Here is a 23,883-nt window from a genome sequence, read left to right on the forward strand (position 1 = left end):
TCTGCACATGAATAAGGCCGCTCTCCTGTGTGCGTTCTCTGATGTCTACGATAATCACTTTTCTGAGAAAAACATTTCCCACACTCAGAACATGGAAATTGCTGCTTCCTGGTATCTACTATCACATGTGCAGCAAGATGTGATGTGTTTTTGCGATATTTCCCCCATTGTGAGCACCGATAATTCTTCCCACCTCCCTCTCTAACAATAAAAGAGTTACTGGAACATTCCCCAGAATAAGACGGATCTCCTGATCTATCGGCACTGTGACACTTTGGATGGGTATTTGAGGTAACAGGATGGGATCTATCAGAAGGTTCCTCAGGATTGGAGAGATCTGGTGATTTGTCCTCATGGTGACGTCTGTTGGGTATATTGTCAGCAATGGAGTTTCCTGCTGGTAAATGTAGTGCAGCACCATTATCTTCTGCACCATAATCTGTAGGAGAAATAATAACAGTCAGAGAACAGTCATTGTCCTGTCAGCAGTCATGTGTGTTGCTGTAGCAGTGACAGATAATGACAAGAGAATATACAGGGTGGTTCAGGAAAGACCCCCGTGCTCCTCTTACTCTCTCCCCGCTGTGTGGGGTCTCCGGCATTATGAAGCCTGTGTCACCTCCATTTTCTGCGGTATGAGAGCGTTACCTATACGGCAGCACATGCAGGTGACACAGGCTTCAGGTAAGCCGGAGAGGACACACAGTAGGGATAGAGTAAAAGGCACACGGGGACCGGCTAGCCGGAGGGCTGTCTGTATACTCACGCTCATTAGCCCCAGCGCTCAGCGGATCTGTCAGAAACAGTCTTATCAGTCTGCCAACAGACTGTACACACATCCTACTGTCGGCAGAACGTCCGCACAGCGGGAGGGTCTGACGGATCCGCCGTATGTTACAATAGAGCGTGTGTACGCATCTTAACCTTTCTTGGTAAGTGAGACTTTCCATCCCTCGTATCAATTTTGTTGCCCGTCTCTGCACCTGCTCTAAAACTGCAATATCTTTCCTGTAATGTGGCACCCAGAACTGAATTCCAGATTCCAGATGCAGCCTTACTAGAGTGTTAAACAGGGGCAATATTATGCTAGCATCTCAAGTTTTTAATTCCCTTTTAAAGCATTCTTCAATTTAATTTTCTTTAGCTGCAGCTGCTTGGCATTGGATACGATTATTTAACTTGTTGTCGATGAGTACTCCTAAGTTCTTCTCCAAGTTTGATGTCTCCATCTGTATCCCGTTTATTTTTTATGATGCTAGATCATTGGTACGACCAAAAGGCATGACTTTATTATTTTTTTAACATTGAATTTTATCTGCCATTTATGTGCCCATATAGCCATCCTATCCAGATACTTCTGCAATATGTCACCATCTTCCTGAGACGTAATAATTCTGCACAATCTTGCATCTTCTGCAGAAATAGCAACATTATTTCTTACTTACTAAATTGAAGAGCACTGGACCCATTACTGACCCCTGTGGGACCCCACTGCTAACAGTCGCCCATTTTGAATATATTCTGCACAATTTTGTGTCATCTGCAAAAATAGCAACATTATTTCTTACTTACTAAATTGAATAGCACTGGACCCATTACTGACCCCTGTGGGACCTCACTGCTAACAGTCACCCATTTTGAATATGATATATTGACCACAACTCTTTGCTTTCTGTCCATTATCCAGTTCCCTATCTATGCACATAGACTCTTCCCCAGTCCTTGCAATATCAACTTTTGCACCAGACATTTGTGGGGAACAGTATCAAAGGCCTATGCAAAGTCCAAGTATATCACATCTACAACATTCCCAATATCCACACTAGCGTTCACCACCTCATAAAAGCCGAGCATGTTAGTTAAACAGGACCTGTCCTCAGTAAACCCATGCTGATACTAAGAAAAAGGGGCCTATCGATAACGGAACTTAATTCCCTTAGCACCTGAGGATGTATGCCATTTGGGCCAGGTGCGTTATCTACAGTATTTGTATTTTATTTAGTCTTGTCTTCATTCCTTCCTGCATTAAGTATTTCATATTAAAATTGGAGGATTGGGACCCTTCTGTCATTTGCAACAGTGATGCTTCAACAGCAAGCATTCAACAGCTCCGCCCTACCTTGGTCATCTACCACTGAGTTCCCTCCCTTATCCTTTAGGAGTCCAATACAGTCCAACTTATATTTGATATCTCTAGCGATTTGATTTTTAGCTTCAATCTTTGCCAGCCTAATTTATGTTTTACAACTTTTATTGCACTCCTTATACTGTAATTGCTTAATGCAGCCTCGGTCCCCTCCTATTTTAAGGACGTATAGGCACTTTTTTTCCACTTCTATAACCTTTCTATTCATCCATAGAGGATTTTTTTATTCCTAGAAGTTTTGTTTCCATATGGGATACATTTACTACAATATTGATTGAGAATAATTTTAAAAGTTTGCCATTTCCCTTCAGTGTCCTTCCCTTGTAGTATACTATCCCAGTTCACCGAACTTGGAGCATGCCTGAGCAGATTGAACTTTGCTTTTCTAAAACTCATAGTTTTAGTTGTTCTGCTGCCTATCAATCGGGGGCCTATCAATCCCCAGATCAACAGTTATCATGTAGGCCAACCACAGAAATATACACTACAGCACTTTTTGAGCTGGAACACCCTGCCCAGTACTGCCAGATGTCAGCAATCAGGATCCTCAGCAGCATCAGCCATCACCACAGGTTTCTTTCATGAAGAACTGGGTCATCACTATTCACCTCCCTCTGTCCCCCTCCCCTCATGTCTCCTTAGAGATGACAGATGATTGCCAAGTGCACCGTAGTATGGCAGCCTCGGCTCTTGGTTTTTGGACATTATCCCACCCATCCTTCCAGAACCTGTATGAGCCAAAACCGATTCCGGGTTCAACTATGTACGGCTTGTATTTACGGAAATAAATGATTCTGATGTTGTGATCACTATTCCCCAAATGTTTTTGAACCTGCACATTTAATAAATTGGCCTCAATTCACTAAGATCATGCTGGTGATAATAAGGCAAGAGAAAACTTATCACCACACTTTGATCAATATCTTCAGTGTTAATTCAATAAAGAAGCTTGTCTTATTAAGGTGTGGAGATAAGTTTTCACAGTGAGTGTTGTCTTATCACTTCTGTCCTTAAGTTATCACCTCTGCAGTTATTTTCATATGTAGTAAATAGGGAGGGGAGGAGCAGTTGCAGGCAGAATGTTGCTCCACCCCTCCTGCTGCCTCCTCTGCCAGGATGATTACAGCTAATCTGTGTAGACAGCCAGGGTAGGAGAGAGAGAGGGTGTGTGTGCGCCTGTGTGTGCCTGTGTGTTGTCTCTCTCTCCCTCCCTCCCTCTCTGTGTGCCTGCTGTGTATATTTCTCTCTATACAGAGTCTATTCATGCATACACCAAGAAATAATAAAGCAGACAGCTCAGAATGCTTCACTTTACATTGCAGTCTTTAATAACACTCCACTTAATGACATCTCAGGCCAGGAGATAACTTCTCACAGACTTAAAGAGGAACTCCAGTGAAACTAATGTAATAAAAAAAAAGTGCTTCATCTTTACAATAATTATGTATAAATGATTTAGAAAAAAGACAAGACAAATAACATTTATATCGCGCTTTTCTCCTGGCGGACCCAAAGCGCCAGAGCAGCAGCCACTAGGACGTGCTCTATAGGCAGTAGCAGTGTTAGGGAGACTTGCCTAAGGTCTCCTTCTGAATAGGTGCTGGCTTACTGAACAGGCAGAGCCGAGATTCGAACCCTGGTCTCCTGTGCCAGAGGCAGAGCCCTTAACCATTACACCATCCAGCCACTCATTTAGTCAGTGTTTGCCCATTGTAAAATCTTTCCGCTCCCTGATCTACATTCTGACATTTATCACATGGTGACATTTTCACTGCTGACAGGTGATGTCACTGGAAGTAGCTGCTTGCTTTTTGGCAGTTGGAAACAGCTGTAAACAGCTATTTCCCACAATGCAATGAGGTTCACAGACAGGAAACTGCCAGGACCATAGTCCTCACAGTTTCCTGTGGGAGGTGTTTCACCACAATTTCAGCCATACAGAGCCCCCTGATGATCCGTTTGTGAACGGAAATACATTTCTCATGTAAAAGGGGTTATCAGCTACTGATTGGGATGAAGTTCAATTCTTGGTCACGGTTTCTTTTTAACTCTTGTATTCCTCTCTGTGAATTAACTGCCTGTCTTTAACTTTAGAATTATGTAGTTATTTTAAGGATTGAAATGTTAACTTTAGAGATCTCTCCTTAACTTAAAGACTGAAGAGGCAACGTTAGGTTTGCCTGAGGTAAATTGTTCAGTGAATACTACATGCCTTATCACCATGGTGATAACACTAGAAACAGCTCAGAAACATTATTAAAGACAGGAGATGAGCTTAGTGAATTGGGGCCATTATCTGGACTATTTGAAATGACCAAATCCAGTTGGTTCAGTTACCAATTGAGATTATTTTTTAAAAATTGATCAAAATTTGCCACCAAGGCCGATAGATCAGAAGGCCACACAAATGTAGGAGATTAGATTGTTTTTCATATCGGAAAACATACATTTGATTTTTCTACAGAAATGATCAGATTTTTTTTCCAAGTATCACGTATGGCCACATTGCAATCTACCATCAGTGACCAGCCCACTCAATGCGGCCAATCCAGGCTGAATAGCACAAACCATCCTACAATGGCTGCAATTCACCAAGCATTACCCCATTCAGCAATGCAGAAAACAGCTGATTTTACCCAACATTCAATCAAATGTCAATTCACTAAGTCTGTTGCCACATGGGAAAGTAAAATGACCGACTAGAGAGGTAAATTACTGACTTGTTAAATAAACACTTCAATAAATGTCACTTCACTAAGATTAGAGCATTTGGTTAACAACAAGTGAGATGTTCAGTATATTAAGTGCAGCCTGGAGCTGTCGGTAACTAACAAACTGCCATTCAGTAAAATGTACAGGCAATGGAGCCAGCCAATAGGAGGAGCCACCCTGTCCTGCTACTCCCTCCATTGGTACCGATATACTCCCGGGCGGGACATCAGAAAGTATGAGGTTTCCCCTGTAATCCTTTAGACATGAACAGAGAAAGACCGATACACAGAATACACATTGTCTTGTTGGGGCACCAAATAGGTGGGAAATGGCCCTGGGTGTAAGCACACTGTTATATGTGGCAATGGGCAAGGCTGCTTGTTCACCTGGAAATGGGATCCCTAAGTCACTGGTCCCCATCATGTCACTCTCCTCTGCAGACTGCTGCACCTCCTTCACATGTGTCTCTTCATCATCTCCATCCTCCAGCTTCACATCCATCACTTCTTCACCCTAAACACAGAAAATAACAGGAAATAACACTGTTACAATGCAAGCACTGATGAAGCGAGGGCATTCCATATGGAGTCAGTGTTGTGTTTACAGCCTCAGTTCCATCTACCTGATGAGGGTGGGGGGTGGGGTGATCTTCCTGTTTACAATCCTGGGAATAAAGAGGACCTGTATATCTCTCCGGTGAGGTTCTGTTACTGGATCCTCCTGTAGGGAACACACACAGGGGTGGAAAAGGCAGAAATATAAGATTCCTCTATCACAGCATAAAAGTGATCTCTGCCATGTAGTCACAGTGACTGCTGTACAGAAGCAGCTTTGTGTGTGGCTGGGGGAGCTCTGCAGTGTATTGCAGCTCACAGACAACTAACCCATGCTCTATAATAAGCTCATTAGATGGGGAATAGCAGGGACGTCACAGTCATATCCAGGGAGAGGTATTCATCCTACTCACCCCTGTCAGATATGTGGGCGTGGCTGCACAGCCCTCCATGTACGAGCGTGGCCATGCCACGTGTGAGAGTACAGCCACGCCTGCACAGTCCACGAGAGGCTTTGTGCTAGCGTGCAGGCGTGGCTGTACTCGTGCATGAGCAGTACAGACACGCTCGTACACAGAGGAGAGTGCAGCCACAGGAACACATGTGACAAACTCTTGTGGAATATGTACAGAGGGACCCTGCGCAGCAATGGTGGGCTTGTAGAGCAATTAGGAAGCCTCTGCACTATCCAGATCATTCCCTCTACTTGGGGATCTTAAAAAAGCAATGCTTAGTGTGTTTTGCCTTCTTAAAACAGAAGGTATTTGCGATAATTCAGCTTTAAGTGTTTAACTGTGGTTACCCACAATGCACCACTGCTGAATATGCAAATTATCTCTGAACCAGGCTGTCTGCATGTGGGGTTGGTGTGGCTCTGTAATATGTATAAGCTACAGGCTCACTATGCACCAGCAGTTCTGGATGTAAGCCTAGTCTCAGGGGCGTAAAGAGATAATCTGCATATTCAGTAGTGGTGCATTATGGGTAACCACAGTTACACACTTAAAGCTCAATTATCGAAAATATCTTCTGTTTAACCAGTTGAGGACCGCGGTGTTAAACCCCTCTAAAGACCAGGCGATTTTTAATAAATTGGGCCACTGCAGCTTTTAAGACCTAGCTGCAGGGCTGCACAACTCAGCACACAACTGATTCCCCCATCCTTTTCTCCTCACCAACAGAGCTCCCTATTGGTGGGATCTGATCGCTCCCCAAATGTTTGTTTGTTTTTTTATCAATGTTTATTTCTTTATTTTTTAAATAAAATGACCTATTTTTTTATTTATTTATTTACTACCTGATTGCCCGGCGTTGCCCAGGTATGTGCTTGGCTGGTGTCGGCTTCACCCACTTTTTCTAACCCTAACACACAATTACTCAATGACCAAGTTTGTGAGCTTTGTAGTCTTTGGCATCAATAATTTGCATTGAAATGAAAAAATCTAAAGGGGTTGTTTGTGGCTCCACCCCCTTTTCTGAATTTGGACCCCAGTCACCCAATGACCAACTGTACCAGGTTTGAGGCCTGTGCCATTAACAGTGCAAGAATGGTAGCAATTAAATATTCCCTTGAAAAGCAATAGGTGAAGCTTTATACACTTTTGTAGGCTCCACCCACTTTTCTGAATATTAATCCCATTCACTGAGTGACCAACTGTGCAAAGTTTAAGAACCCTCCCATTAACAGTGTAAGAATGGCTGCAGTTTACATTTTCCCAGTGAAATTTGTATTTGTCTCCACCCACTGATGCCCCGGCGTTGCCCGGATATGTATTTGACTTGTGTTGGTTCCGCCCACTTCTTGTAACCCTAACGCACAAACACTCAATGACCAAGTTTGTGAGCTTTGGTGTCTTTAGCAACAATGCATACACCAGCGCACGAATACGCCCAGAGCGACACGTACTGCATAATGTCCGCCCATATGAGGGAGTGAGTGCACCGCCCATGCGGCGTTAGGCCAATCAGCCTACCGTTATAGGGGAAGCCTGTTTGAATAACTGAGGCTGCCCAATCGGCAAGGCAGGATGCAGAGTAACCCTCCCCTCAGCTGCACTCACTCCCTCATATGGGCGGACATTATGCAGTACGTGTCGCTCTGGGCGTATTCGTGCGCTGGTGTATGCATTGTCCTGTTTAAAGGGCTGGATGTATAGGTAAGATCTATGGACCCTTATATTAACCCTGCAACATGTCTATGTATAACAGGTGGGCGGATAAGGACTCACCTCCGCCCCTCCTGGATATCCACCTCTATCCCTCCCATATCCTCTATATATATGGCTGTGCCTGATGGGGCACTTCAGCTCTGACGGAGGCTATTATGATGGGGGGTTCTATTGTACATTTGTAAATATGTGATTTAGGATGTTATATGACTACTGTAGATATGTATAGCACACTTTCTGAGGAAGCCGTTTAGGTGAAACACGACCATGTAAAAGTTTGTACAGCACCTTGCACTATTTATTTTGTTTGTAATCCACCCATCTATCATTGGGGCTCTGGGGGGGTTAATTACCCTAGGTAATGCATCAGTTCTTGATCCTATAATAGATATTTCTGGTGGCATTTCACCTTACCACCCTCAGAACCACCGTTGTGTATGTTGCTAATGTGGGATAGCTACACCTCTGTTCAGTGTTGGAACAGAGGGGGATAAGCAAAGACCCCCACACTATAGACATTGTTCTCATCTGAGACGTACACAGGAGAACTCTCCAGATCTATGGAAGTCTCCATTTTTAATAATACATGTTATAAGTAAAAATTATTGTGTTTTTACATATGTACCGATAGGGCTATGTCCTTCTGGACTTTAGTGTCTGAATCTATTTCCCTGGTACACCTCATTTTTCGGCTAGTGTGTGCTTACTAGAGAGTTAAACAGGGGTAATATTATGCTAGCATCTCGAGTTTTTATTTCCCTTTTAATGCTGTGAAGAAACGTGGAAGAGCCGCCGCGCTGGATCAGCATGAGGCGGCTCTTTCCGCGCATGGCATGGTGGAACGCGGAAAAGCCGCCGCATCTGACGCGGCGGTTAGAGCGCATGGGCCTGTTCCGAACAGGCTGACCCAGCGCGGGGAGGCTGCCGCCGGTGCTGATGGCGGTGCGACCAACACAGGTCAGCAAGCACATCACAATACAACACTGGTGTGGCTGGGACTGATAGTCCTCCAAGGTTCAGAATGATGCGCGTGCGCGCAGAGAGGCAGAACTTATATGGCAGCCAGAAAAGGGTCAGCTGACCAAGCTGGTCAGCTGACAACTCTGTTCCTTCTCATTGGTCCAACACTTAGGGAGGGGCTGGAAAGTGTTTTGGTATATATACTGCTGGCTGTTCAGTTGCTGGTTGTCTGGCGTTGCGATCACTACGTGGTAGCACTCAGACCTGAGTCAGATCCTAAAGTGTGCCGGGACCAGCTGGAGCTGTAATCCTACACTTAGCTAGATTCTGTTGATAGTATAAAGTACTAGTTTGATTGTGATTATCGGTTATGACCTTTTGCTTGCCTGACTACTCTTCTGAACTCTGATCCTGTACCTTGCTTCTCTGATACTCTGTTGCCGAACCCCGGCTCGCAATTAGACTCTGCATCTGCCTCCTGATTCTGTACCTCGATATTTCTGATACCCTGTTGCCGAACCCTGCTTGTTTATTAGACTCCGCATCTGCCTTCTGAATCTGTACTGCATCTGTCTGTGTGGTAACGACCTGGCTTGTCCGACCTCGAGAACCGACCTTACTGTCAGAGGCGGTTCCCAGTCCTGATAGTGACACTCCCTCCCGAGTGTCACTCTCGTTTTGTCCTTCCTGCTCTCAGCCTGACTCCTCCCCCCGGGAGAGTCCAGGTCTTCGGAAGGAATTTGTGCAGTACTCCTTACTGCTCTGAGGCTTAGTCCTCTAAGTATTACTGTTGCACCAAACACTCTTACTCTACTCAGGTGTCCAGAGGTTAGCTTATATATCTGATTATCGGTGATACTGCAGATCATCAATAATCTGGTATATATCTGTATTCCCAGTGATACTGCAGATCACCGGTAATCAGATCCTCTCTGTGTTACACCGATCGTTACAGAACACCAGACCAAACCAATATGGACGTACTCTCTGACCGTCTGGGGGCAATTGTCTCCTCAATGGACGACATCAATCGAGTGCTAGGTGGTCACCAGACACTGATTGATTCATTATCTGGGTCTTTACAAACCCTCCGGACGGCTGTTGATGAGGTACGATCCCCTCCTAGTTCTGATATACGTATGCCAGTACCTGAGAGATTTTCTGGCCACAGATCTGACTTCCGCAATTTTAGGAGTAGAGTGTTGTCATACTTCGAGTTGAGACCCCAATCCACAGGCACTGTGGCCCAAAGGGTCACATTTATCAAAACATTACTGTCAGGCGATTCCCAGACCTGGGCGTACAGTTTACCTGAGGGTGACTTAGCCCTGACGTCTGTTGACGAATTCTTTAAAGCAATGGCGGTAAATTACGACGACCCAGATATTGCCTCGACCTCGGAGCGGAAGCTCAAGCTATTGCGTCAAGGCAAGGGTCCAGTCGAGGATTACACCTCTGAATTTAGGAGGTGTTCAGTGACAGCCAGGTGGGACACCTACGCCCTGTTAGACTGCTTCTTATCTGGGTTGTCGGACGAGGTCTCTAATCTCATGTTGAGTCAGCCCGAGCCCACGACACTTGATGGAGCCATTTCATCGGCCATCAGAATCGATCGCAGATTACGCTATCAGCGACAAACCCGGGGCAAAGACTAGGTTAAACTAGTGTCCTACGCAGCACCCCCTGAGACACCACCTCCACCTGTTTTACCTCCGCCCGAACCGATGCAGATAGGTCGGTCAAAACTGTCTCAGGTAGAGCGGAGACGCAGAATATCAGAGCAGTTGTGCCTGTATTGTGCGGAGAAGGGTCATAGAGTGCGGAATTGCACCAACAAGCCGGGAAACGGGCTTGCCTAGGAGTAGTGGGGGGTGACACCCTAGGCACACAATTCTCACCCCTTAAAGAGAAAAGGTTGCTTCTCCCTTGTACGATTACATGGGAGAACAAGTCTGTAGCCACTGAGGCTTTTGTTGATTCTGGCTCAGCGGCTAATTTTATGAACTTTGAATTTGCTCAGAAATTGGGTATTCCTCTCACCCCAGTGAAACCTCCCATCCAAGTCACGGCAGTGGACGATTCTCCCCTGCAACGGAATCGTTCCCTGTCACAGACTCCAGAGGTGAAGGTCACTATAGGGGTACTGCATGGGGAACAACTACAGTTCTTTGTATTACATATGTCAACCTCCACTATCATCCTAGGCATGCCGTGGTTACAAGTCCATTCACCACAAATAGACTGGGCCACTGGTCAGTTAACAACCTGGTCACCTCATTGTTTTCAGCAGTGTTTAGGGAAGCTGACGTTGGGTCAAACCAGGGTTCAGGTGGAAGGTGTACCTGAACATTACTCTGAATATTCTGATGTGTTCTGTCCCAAGGCTGCTGATAAGTTGCCCCCACATCGCCCTTTCGATTGCCCCATCGATCTCCGTTCTGGTTGTATGCCTCCTCGGGGCCATCTGTACAATTTATCTGGACCTGAAAAATTGGCCATGCAGGAGTATATCTGTGAAAATTTGGCCAAAGGCTTCATTCGCCCATCCCGGTCGCCGGCCGGGGCAGGCTTCTTTTTCGTAAAGAAAAAAGACGGGGGCCTGCGGCCATGTATTGATTACCGGGGCCTGAATAAGATCACAGTGAAGAATCGCTATCCGTTGCCATTAATAGACGATTTATTCACGCAGGTCACCGATGCTAAGATTTTTTCGAAATTAGATTTACGGGGGGCATACAATCTGGTGCGTATAAGAAAGGGCGATGAATGTAAAACGGCCTTTAATACACCCGACGGGCACTACGAGTACCTGGTGATGCCCTTCGGGTAATGTAATGCCCCGGCCGTTTTCCAAGAACTCATTAATGAGGTCTTTAGGGAGGTGTTAGGGAGGTTCGTTTTAGTCTATCTAGACGATATACTTATTTTTTCTAACAACCTCTCTGAACACAGAACCCATGTCAGATTTGTACTGGACAAACTGAGGCAGAATTTACTTTACGCTAAAGTTGAGAAGTGTATCTTTGAGGTTACATCTGTCGCCTTTCTGGGGTATATAATCTCCACCTCGGGCCTGTCTATGGACCCTGCCAAGGTCTCCGCTGTTCTGGAGTGGCCTCAGCCGGTGGGGGTGAAGTCTTTGCAACGTTTTTCTTGGGCTTTGCAAATTATTATAGAAGGTTCATAAAGGGGTACTCCACAGTTATCGCACCTCTCACCAGTCTCACAAAGAAAGTGGCGGATACTACTCACTGGTCTCCTGAGGCCCTACAGGCATTCTCTACTTTGAAGGATCTGTTCTGCTCAGCACCCATACTAAGACACGTGGACACTTCCTTTCCTTTTGTTGTTGAGGTAGACACCTCAGAGGTCGGGGTGGGGGCTGTGCTGTCTCAACGTTCAGGCTTACAGGGTAGATTGCACCCGTGTGCCTATTTTTCTCGGAGGTTCTCTCCATCAGAGAGAAACTACGATATAGGCAACAGGGAGCTCCTAGCCATTAAACTGGCCTTTGAAGAATGGCGTCATTGGTTAGAAGGAGCAGAACATACGATCACGGTTTATACCGATCACAAAAATCTGGAATACATCGAGGGGGCTAAGAGGTTAAGCCCTCGTCAGGCTCGATGGTCCCTGTTTTTTTCCGAGGTTCACATTTATGATTACGTACACTCCGGGCAGTAAGAATACTAAGGCAGATGCGCTCTCCAGGTGCTTTGAGCCAGAGACAGCACAGCCATCTGTCCCAGAGACCATTGTCCCACGGAAATTGGTGTTAGCCACAACTGAGACTTGGGAAGACTGGAAGGAGACTTTAAGTCCTTTTCAGCAGGACATCCCGGAAGGGAAACCAGATGGGGTTATGTTTATTCCATTACCATTCCGTCTCCAGATCCTAGAAATGGTCCATTCAAACAAGAATGCGGGACATCCTGGGGCATCCAGAACGCAAGATCTGGTGGCCAGGTGTGCTTGGTGGCCTTCTCTAACGGCAGATTGCAAAGAGTTTGTTAGGGAGTGTCCGGTATGTGAAAAAAGTAAGCCCTCCCGGCTGGCACCTGTAGGTACGTTGCAGCCTTTGCCCACCCCGAATGAACCATGGACCCACTTGTCCATGGATTTTGTGGGTGAGCTTCCTAGGTCTGAGGGCACGTCGGTCATTTGGGTGGTAGTCGACCGCTTCAGTAAAATGGCCCATTTCGTGCCATTGAAAGGACTCCCCTTGGCCCAGGAACTGGCCGATTTATTCATCATCCATGTTTTCCAACTGCATGGCATTCCGGAAGACATAGTGTCCGATTGGGGAGTCCAATTTGTTTCAAGATTTTGGAGGGCATTCTGTCACCAAATGGGCATGAAACTGTCATTTTCGTCGGGCTACCAACCACAGACCAATGGTCAGACTGAGAGGGTCAACCAATCTTTGGAACAGTTTTTAAGATGTTACGTTGCAGAAGCGCAGAATGATTGGGTTAAGTTTTTGCCTTACTCAGAATTTGCGCACAATAATTTAAAGAGTTCCTCCTCAGGATTCTGTCCGTTTCAGATAGTAACCGGGAAACTACCTAAATTCTCCCCATTGCCAGTCGCCTCCACTCCGTTTCCAGCTCTGGAGGCCTGGCAAAGGTCATTCAAGGACATGTGGTGGACCATAAAGAATAATTTGGTGAAGGCGTTTCAGAGTCAGAAAGGTCAAGCTGACAAGAGACGTTCTTTAGAGTGGAGATTTCAACCGGGAGACTTAGTCTGGGTGTCCACTCGCCACTTGACCTTGAGACAGCCTTCAGCCAAGTTGGGGCCCAGGTTTGTGGGTCCATTCCGGGTAGTGAGAAAGATCAACAATGTCACTTATGCCATCCAGCACGCGTGGCGTAAGGTCCTTCCATGTGTCCCTGCTTAAACCTGCAAATCATGTGGGTCCCACTCCTCCTCCTCCTGTAATGATAGATGATCGACCTAAGTATGAAGTCGAGAAGGTTCTAGACTCACGCATAGTACAAAACTCAGTGCAATATTTGGTACATTGGAAGGGGTATGGCATTGAGGAGAGATCATGGGTACCTGAGGGCCGCATGCATGCAGACAAATTAAAAAGGGAGTTCCACACATTGCATCCTGATAAACCTGGTAGGAGCTGTCCGGAGTCCACGCCTCAGGGGGTGGGGTACTGTGAAGAAACGCGGAAGAGCCGCCGCGCTGGATCAGCATGAGGCGGCTCTTTCCGCGCATGGCATGGTGGAACGCGGAAAAACCGCCGCGTCTGACGCGGCGGTTAGAGCGCATGGGCCTGTTCTGAACAGGCTGACCCAGCGCGGGGAGGCTGCCGCCGGTGCTGATGGCGGTGCGACCAACCCCGCGCACAGGTCAGCAAGCACATCACAATACAACACTGGTGTGGCTGGGACTGATAGTCCTCCAAGGTTCAGAATGACGCGCGTGCGCGCAGAGAGGCAGAACTTATATGGCAGCCAGAAAAGGGTTAGCTGACCAAGCTGGTCAGCTGACAACTCTGTTCCTTCTCATTGGTCCAACACTTAGGGAGGGGCTGGAAAGTGTTTTGGTATATATACTGCTGGCTGTTCAGTTGCTGGTTGTCTGGCGTTGCGATCACTACGTGGTAGCACTCAGACCAGAGTCAGATCCTAAAGTGTGCCGGGACCAGCTGGAGCTGTAATCCTACACTTAGCTAGATTCTGTTGATAGTATAAATAAAAGTACTAGTTTGATTGTGATTATCTGTTATGACCTTTTGCTTGCCTGACTACTCTTCTGAACTCTGATCTTGTACCTTGCTTCTCTGATACTCTGTTGCCGAACCCCGGCTTGCCCTTAGACTCTGCATCTGCCTCCTGATTCTGTACCTCGATATTTCTGATACCCTGTTGCCGAACCCTGCTTGTTTATTAAACTCCGCATCTGCCTTCTGAATCTGTACTGTATCTGTCTGTGTGGTAACGACCTGGCTTGTCCGACCTCGAGAACCGACCTTACTGTCAGAGGCGGTTCCCAGTCCTGATAGTGACACTCCCTCCTGAGTGTCACTCTCGTTTTGTCCTTCCTGCTCTCAGCCTGACTCCTCCCCTCGGGAGAGTCCAGGTCTTCGGAAGGAATTTGTGCAGTACTCCTTACTGCTCTGAGGCTTAGTCCTCTAAGTATTACTGTTGCACCAAACACTCTTACTCTACTCAGGTGTCCAGAGGTTAGCTTATATATCTGATTATCGGTGATACTGCAGATCATCAATAATCTGGTATTCCCAGTGATAATGCAGATCACGGGTAATCAGATCCTCTCTGTGTTACACCGATCGTTACAAATGCATTCTTCAATTTAATTTTCTTTAGCTGCAGCTGCTTGGCATTGGATACGATTATTTAACTTGTTGTCGATGAGTACTCCTAAGTTCTTCTCCAAGTTTGATGTCCCCATCTGTATCCCGTTTATTTTGTATGATGCTAGACCATTGGTACGACCAAAATGCATGACTTTATTTTTTTTTTTAACATTGAATTTTATCTGCCATTTATGTGCCCATATAGCCATCCTATCCAGATACTTCTGCAATATGTCACCATCTTCCTGAGACTTAATAATTCTGCACAATTTTGCATCGTCTGCAAAAATAGCAACATTATTTCTTACTTACTAAATTGATTAGTACTGGACCCATTACTGACCCCTGTGGGACCCCACTGCTAACAGTCGCCCATTTTGAATATATTCTGCACAATTTTGTGTCATCTGCAAAAATAGCAACATTATTTCTTACTTACTAAATTAAAGAGCACTGGACCCATTACTGACCCCTGTGGGACCCCACTGCTAACAGTCACCCATTTTGAATATGATATATTGACCACAACTCTTTGCTTTCTGTCCATTATCCAGTTCCCTATCTATGCACATAGACTCTTCCCCAGTCCTTGCAATCTCAACTTTTGCACCAGACAGTTGTGGGGAACAGTATCAAAGGCCTATGCAAAGTCCAAGTATATCACATCTACAACATTCCCAATATCCACACTAGCATTCACCACCTCATAAAAGCCGAGCATGTTAGTTAAACAGGACCTGTCCTCAGTAAACCCATGCTGATGCTAAGAAAAAGGGGCTCATCGATATTGGAACTTAATTCCCTTAGCCCCTGAGGATGTATGCCATTTGGGCCAGATGCGTTATCTATTTGTATTTTATTTAGTCTTGTCTTCATTCCTTCCTGCATTAAGTATTTCATATTAAAATTGGAGGATTGGGACCCTTCTGTCATTTGCAACAGTGATGCTTCAACAGCAAGCATTCAACAGCTCCGCCCTACCTTGGTCATCTACCACTGAGTTCCCTCCCTTATCCTTTAGGAGTCCAATACAGTCCACCTTACATTTTTTTAGAGTTGATATACTTGTAAAACTTCTTTAGGTTATATTTGATATCTCTAGCGATTTGATTTTTAGCTTCAATCTTTGCCAGCCTAATTTATGTTTTACAACTTTTATTGCACTCCTTATACTGTAATTGCTTAATGCAGCCTCGGTCCCCTCCTATTTTAAGGACGTATAGGCACTTTTTTTCCACTTCTATAACCTTTCTATTCATCCATAGAGGATTTTTTTATTCCTAGAAGTTTTGTTTCCATATGGGATACATTTACTACAATATTGATTGAGAATAATTTTAAAAGTTTGCCATTTCCCTTCAGTGTCCTTCCCTTGTAGTATACTATCCCAGTTCACCGAACTTGGAGCATGCCTGAGCAGATTGAACTTTGCTTTTCTAAAACTCATAGTTTTAGTTGTTCTGCTGCCTATCAATCGGGGGCCTATCAATCCCCAGATCAACAGTTATCATGTAGGCCAACCACAGAAATATACACTACAGCACTTTTTGAGCTGGAACACCCTGCCCAGCACTGCCAGATGTCAGCAATCAGGATCCTCAGCAGCATCAGCCATCACCGCAGGTTTCTTTCATAAAGAACTGGGTCATCACTATTCACCTCCCTCTGTCCCCCTCCCCCCAAATCTCCTTAGAGATGACAGATGATTGCCAAGTGCACCGTAGTATGGCAGCTTCGGCTCTTGGTTTTTGGACATTATCCCACCCATCCTTCCAGAACCTGTATGAGCCAAAACCGATTCCGGGTTCAACTATGTACGGCTTGTATTTGCCGAAATAAATGATTCTGATGTTGTGATCACTATTCCCCAAATGTTTTTGAACCTGCACATTTAATAAATTGGCCTCAATTCACTAAGATCATGCTGGTGATAATAAGGCAAGAGAAAACTTATCACCACACTTTGATCAATATCTTCAGTGTTAATTCAATAAAGAAGCTTGTCTTATTAAGGTGTGGAGATAAGTTTTCACAGTGAGAGTGTTGTCTTATCACTTCTGTCCTTAAGTTATCACCTCTGCAGTTATTTTCATATGTAGTAAATAGGGAGGGGAGGAGCAGTTGCAGGCAGAATGTTGCTCCACCCTTCCTGCTACCTCCTCTGCCAGGATGATTACAGCTAGTCTGTGTAGACAGCCAGGGTAGGAGAGAGAGAGGGTGTGTGTGCGCCTGTGTGTGCCTGTGTGTTGTCTCTCTCTCCCTCCCTCCCTCTCTGTGTGCCTGCTGTGTATATTTCTCTCTATACAGAGTCTATTCATGCATACACCAAGAAATAATAAAGCAGACAGCTCAGAATGCTTCACTTTACATTGCAGTCTTTAATAACACTCCACTTAATGACATCTCAGGCCAGGAGATAACTTCTCACAGACTTAAAGAGGAACTCCAGTGAAACTAATGTAATAAAAAAAAAGTGCTTCATCTTTACAATAATTATGTATAAATGATTTAGAAAAAAGACAAGACAAATAACATTTATATCGCGCTTTTCTCCTGGCGGACCCAAAGCGCCAGAGCTGCAGCCACTAGGACGTGCTCGATAGGCAGTAGCAGTGTTAGGGAGACTTGCCTAAGGTCTCCTTCTGAATAGGTGCTGGCTTACTGAACAGGCAGAGCAGAGATTCGAACCCTGGTCTCCTGTGTCAGAGGCAGAGCCCTTAACCATTACACCATCCAGCCACTCATTTAGTCAGTGTTTGCCCATTGTAAAATCTTTCCGCTCCCTGATCTACATTCTGACATTTATCACATGGTGACATTTTTACTGCTGGCAGGTGAAGTCACTGGAAGTAGCTGCTTGCTTTTTGGCAGTTGGAAACAGCTGTAAACAGCTATTTCCCACAATGCAATGAGGCTCACAGACAGGAAACTGCCAGGACCATAGTCCTCACAGTTTCCTGTGGGAGGTGTTTCACCACAATTTCAGCCATACAGAGCCCCCTGATGATCCGTTTGTGAACGGAAATACATTTCTCATGTAAAAGGGGCTATCAGCTACTGATTGGGATGAAGTTCAATTCTTGGTCACGGTTTATTTTTAACTCTTGCATTCCTCTCTGTGAATTAACTGCCTGTCTTTAACTTTAGAATTATGTAGTTATTTTAAAAATTGAAATGTTAACTTTAGAGATCTCTCCTTAACTTAAAGACAGAAGAGGCAACGTTAGGTTTGCCTGAGGTAAATTGTTTAGTGAATACTACATGCCTTATCACCATGGTGATAACACTAAAAACAGCTCAGAAACGTTATTAAAGACAAGAGATGAGCTTAGTGAATTGGGGCCATTATCTGGTCTATTTCAAATGAACAAATCCAGTTGGTTCAGTTACCAATTGAGATTTTTTTTAAAGATTGATCAAAATTTGCCACCAAGGCCGATAGATCAGAAGGCCACACAAATGTAGGGGATTAGATTGTTTTTCATATCGGAAAACATACATTTGATTTTTCTATAGAAATGATCAGATTTTTTCGAAGTATCATGTATGGCCACATTGCAATCTACAATCAGTGACCAACCCACTCAATGCGGCCAATCCAGGCTGAATAGCACAAACCATCCTACAATGGCTGCAATTCACCAAGCATTACCCCATTCAGCAATGCAGAAAACAGCTGATTTTACCCAACATTCAATCAAATGTCAATTCACTAAGTCTGTTGCCATATGGGAAAGTAAAATGACCGACTAGAGAGGTAAATTACTGACTTGTTAAATAAACACTTCAATAAATGTCACTTCACTGAGATTAGAGCATTTGGTTAACAACAAGTGAGATGTTCAGTATTTTAGGAGCCGCCTGGAGCTGTCAGTAACTAACAAACTGCCATTCAGTAAAATGTACAGGCAATGGAGCCAGCCAATAGGAGGAGCCACCCCGTCCTGCTACTCCCTCCATTGGTACCGATATACTCCCGGGCAGGACATCAGAAAGTATGAGGTTTCCCCTGTAATCCTTTAGACGTGAACAGAGAGAGACCGATACACAGAATATACATTGTCTTGTTGGGGCACCAAATAGGTGGGAAATGGCCCTGGGTGTAAGCACACTGTTATATGTGGCAATGGGCAAGGCTGCTTGTTCACCTGGAAATGGGATCCCTAAGTCACTGGTCCCCATCATGTCACTCTCCTCTGCAGACTGCTGCTCCTCCTTCACATGTGTCTCTTCATCATCTCCATCCTCCAGCTTCACATCTATCACTTCTTCACCCTAAACGCAGAAAATAACAGGAAATAACACTGTTACAATGCAAGCACTGATGAAGTGAGGTCATTCCATATGGAGTCAGTGTTGTGTTTACAGCCTCAGTTCCATCTACCTGATGAGGGTGGGGGGTGGGGTGATCTTCCTGTTTACAATCCTGGGAAAAAAGAGGACCTGTATATCTCTCCGGTGAGGTTCTGTTACTGGATCCACCTGTAGGGAACACACACAGGGGTGGAAAAGGCAGAAGTATAGGATTCCTCTATTACAGCATAAAAGTGATCTCTGCCATGTAGTCCCAGTGACTGCTGTACAGAAGCAGCTTTGTGCATGGCTGGGGGAGCTCTGCAGTTATTGCAGCTCACAGACAACTAACCCATGCTCTATAATAAGCTCATTATTATATGGGGATTAGCAGATGTCACAGTCATATCCAGGGAGAGGTATTCATCCTACTCACCCCTGTCAGATATGTAGGCGTGGCTGCACAGCCCTCCGTGTACGAGCGTGGCCATGCCACGTGTGAGAGTACAGCCACGCCTGCACAGTCCACGAGAGGCTTTGTGCTAGTGTGCAGGCGTGGCTGTACTCGTGCATGAGCAGTACAGACACGCTCTTACACAGAGGGAAGGGCAGCCACAGGAACACATGTGACAAACTCTTGTGGAATATGTACAGAGGGACCCTGCGCAGCAATGTTGGGCTTGTGGAGCAATTAGGAAGCCTCTGCACTATCCAGAGCATTCCCTCTACTTGGTGATCTTAAAAAAGCAATGCTTAGTGTGTTTTGCCTTCTTAAAACAGAAGGTATTTGCGATAATTCAGCTTTAAGTGTTTAACTGTGTTACCCACAATGCACCACTGCTGAATGTGCAAATTATCTCTCAAATAGACTGTCTGCATGTGGGGTTGGTGTGGCTCTGTAATATGTATAAGCTACAGGCTCACTATGCACCAGCAGTTCTGGATGTAAGCCTGGCTTCAGGGGCGTAAAGAGATAATCTGCATATTCAGTAGTGGTGCATTGTGGGTAACCACAGTTACACACTTAAAGCTCAATTATCGAAAATATCTTCTGTTTAACCAGTTGAGGACCGCGGTGTTAAACCCCTCTAAAGACCAGGCCATTTTTAATAAATTGGGCCACTGCAGCTTTTAAGACCTAGCTGCAGGGCTGCACAACTCAGCACACAACTGATTCCCCCATCCTTTTCTCCTCACCAACAGAGCTCCCTATTGGTGGGATCTGATCGCTCCCCAAATGTCTGTTTGTTTTTTTATCAATGTTTATTTATTTTTTAAATAAAATTACCTATTTTTTTTATTTACTAGCTGATTGCCTGGTGTTGCCCGGGTATGTGCTTGGCTGGTGTCGGCTCCACCCACTTTTTCTAACCCTAACACACAATTACTCAATTACCAAGTTTGTGAGCTTTGCAGTCTTTGGCATCAATAATTTGCATTGAAATGAAAAAATCTGATGGGTTGTTTGTGGCTCCACCCCCTTTTCTGAATTTGAACCATCTGGGCAAAGTTTGGGAACCCTGCCATTAACAGTGTAAGAAGGCCCGCAGTCTACATTTTCCCAGTGAAATTTGGTTTTTGCTCCGCCTACTTTTTGTAACCTGGACATACAGTCACTCAATGACCAAGTTTGTGAGCTTTGGGGTCCTTGGCATCAATAATTTGTATTTTCCCATAAAATGAAACTGTTTGTGGCTCTGTCCCCTTTTCTGAATTTGAACCCCAATGACTAACTGTACCAGGTTTGAGGCTTGTGCCATTAACAGTGCAAGAATGGTTGCAACTTTAATAATCCCCTTGAAAATCAACAGGTGATTTTGATTGGCTTTTTTAGGCTCCACCCACTTTTCTGAATATTAATCCCAGTCACCCAGTAACCAGCTGTGCAAAGTTTGGGAACCCTGCCATTAACAGTGAAGAAGGGCTGCACTTTACAATTTCCCAGAAAAATCTGTTTTTGACTCCACCCACTTTTTGTAACCTTGACACACAGTCACTACTCAATGACCAATTTTGTGAGCTTTTGGGTTCATGGCATCAAAATTGTGTGAATGGAAGCAGTTTATCCCAAAAAAGCAAATCTGATTGGCTTTTTGTGGCTCCGCCCCTTTAGTGAATTTGAACCCCAGTCACTTGATGACCGACTGTAGCAGGTTTGAGGCCTCTGCCATTAACAGTGTAAGAATGACAGCAGTTTCAATATTCCCCTTGAAAATCAATAGGTGAATTTGAATTGGCTCTTGTAGGCTCCACCTACTTTTCCGAATATTAATCCTAGTCCCCCAGTGACCAACTGTGTCAAATTTGAGAACCCTGCCATTAACAGTGTAAGAATAGCTGCAATTTATATTTTCCCATGTAAAAAGTTAGTTGTTTTTTGGCTCCACCCACTGTTTCTAACCTTGACATACAGTCACTCAATGACCAAGTTTATGAGCTGTGGGGTCTTTGGCATCAATAAATTGCATTTTACCATTGAAATTAAACAAATCTGATTGGCTGTTTTGGCCCACTCCCTTTTCAGAATTTAAACCCCAGTCTCCCAGTGACTGAATGTACCAGATTTGAGGCCTCTGACATTAAGAGTGTATGAATGGGAGCAATGTAAATATTCCCCTTGAAAATAAATAGATGGACTTTGATTGGCTGCTGTAGGCTCCACCCACTTTCCTGAATATTTAGTCCCAGTCACCCAGTGGCCAACTGTGTCAAGTTTGAGAACCCTGTCAATAACAGAATGGCTGAAATCAATCTAAAAAATTTGATTGGCTGTTTGTGGCTCCACCCACTTTAGTAAATTTGGACCCCAGTCACCCAATAACTGACTGTATCAGGTTTGAGGCCTCTGCCATTAACAGTGTAAGAATGGTAGCAATGTAAATGTTCCCCCTTGAAAATCAATAGGTGAATTTTGATTGGCTGTTTTTAGGCTCCACCCACATTTCTGAATATTAATCCCAGTCACCCAGTGGCCAATTGTGTCAAATTTGGGAACCCTGCCATGTAAAAAATTAAGTTGTTGGCGCCGCACACTTTTTCTAACCTTATTTTGTTATTTATTTATTGTATTTATAAAGCGCCAACATATTACGCAGCGCTGGCTTGACATACAGTCACTCAATTATCAAGTTTATCAGCTTTGGGGTCCTTGGTATCAATACTTTGTATATTCCCATTGAGAAATAAACAAATCTGATTGGCTGTTTGTGGCTCCGCCCCCTTTCTGAATTTGAACCCTAATCACCCAGTGACCAACTGTACCAGGTTTGAGGCATCTGCTATTAACATTATAAGAATGGCAGTAGCTTAAATATTCCCTTTGAAAATCGAAAGGTGAATTTTTATTGGCTGTTGTGGGCTCCACCTACCTTCCAAATTCTTAATCTCAGTTACCCAGTGACCAACTGTGCAAAGTTTGAGAACACTGCCATTAACGGTGTAAGAATAGCTACAGTTTATATTTTCCTAGTAAAATTTATTTTTGGCTCCGCCCACTTTTTGTAACCTGGACACACAGTCACTCAATGACCAAGTTTGTGAGCTTTCAGGTTCCTGGCATCAAAAATGTGTGAATGGAAGCGGTTTATAGACCAAGGAAATCTGACTGGCTGTTTGTGGCCCCGCCCCTTTTGTGAATATGTACCCCAGTCACCCAATGACCGACTGTAGCAAGTTTGAAGCCTCTGCCATTAACAGTGTAAGAATGGCAGCAGTTTAAATATTCCCCTTGAAAATCAATAGATAAATTTTGATTGGCTGTTTTAGGCTCCCCCCACTTTCTTGAATCTTAATCGCATTCACCCAGTGACCAACTGTGGCAAGTTTGAGAACCCTGCGTTTAACAGTCTAAGAATGGTTACATTTTCCCATTTAAAATTAATGGCTGAAATTTGATTGGCTGTTTTATGCTCCGCCCACTTTTCCTGGATTTGTAACCTCGGTCACCAAGTGACCAACTGTGCCAAGTGTGGGGACTTGATTACTGTGAGAATGGCAGCCTTTTACATTTTTTCCATTGACTTGAATGGGTGAAATCTGATTGGCTGTTTGTAGCTCCGCCCACGTGTGCAGGGGGGACGCGAGACCCCCAGAACATATCATCCCAGGTAGTAAGGGATCTGTATACCAAGTTTCGTTCAAATCGGTCAAGGCGTTTTTCGCGTGATCGCTGCACATACACACAGACACACACACACGATTTTATATATATAGATTTTTCCTTGTTCCCTTCCCCCCACAGCGGATCACCCCCGAGCCTACCAGGGGGACAGCCATGTCACACGGCTGACCCCAATACAGCGCTGCCGCGCTGTACGGGGTAATTAGACAGCTAACACTCTCCGAGCGGCAATCCAGCGCGCACGCCCTCCTGCCAGCCCCATAGAAGGCCGTTCACGCCAATCGGTGTGGAGCGGTCCTGGGGCTGCCGCCGCATTCACGCCACTTGGTATGGAGCGGTTGGCAAGAAGATAAAGAAGGCAAACCACACTAAGCATAGTTTTTAGTGGTCACTGTCAGATTTAGGAGAAATGTGATGTGAAAAAGGAAAGACCATTTCTGCTGGTTTCCACCTTTACTGTTTTCATGAACAGTTACTGAACGGCTTCTTAAGAGCAGGAGCACAAGGCTAATGTGCTTATGAGATAATAAAGGAAACTAAAAGGATCCTCTGAACTCCTCTTACCTGGTGATGTGAGGGGTGGCTGATTCTCCATC

General features: G+C 44.9%; 1 protein-coding gene across 7 annotated transcripts in view; it reads right to left on the minus strand.

The window, feature by feature from the left end:
• LOC137524126 (zinc finger protein 567-like) overlaps positions 1 to 23,883 on the minus strand; it is a 342,122-nt gene that overhangs the window by 301,317 nt on the left and 16,922 nt on the right. For all 7 annotated transcript variants that reach the window (XM_068243660.1, XM_068243661.1, XM_068243663.1 and 4 more), the window contains exon 4: positions 23,852 to 23,883. This exon is cut by the window's right edge and continues 92 nt beyond it. In XM_068243660.1, the coding sequence (XP_068099761.1) occupies positions 23,852 to 23,883 (32 nt within the window). The remainder of the gene's footprint in view (positions 1 to 23,851) is intronic.

Source organism: Hyperolius riggenbachi, chromosome 7, assembly GCF_040937935.1.
Source record: "Hyperolius riggenbachi isolate aHypRig1 chromosome 7, aHypRig1.pri, whole genome shotgun sequence".
NCBI classification, from domain to species: Eukaryota; Metazoa; Chordata; class Amphibia; order Anura; family Hyperoliidae; genus Hyperolius; species Hyperolius riggenbachi.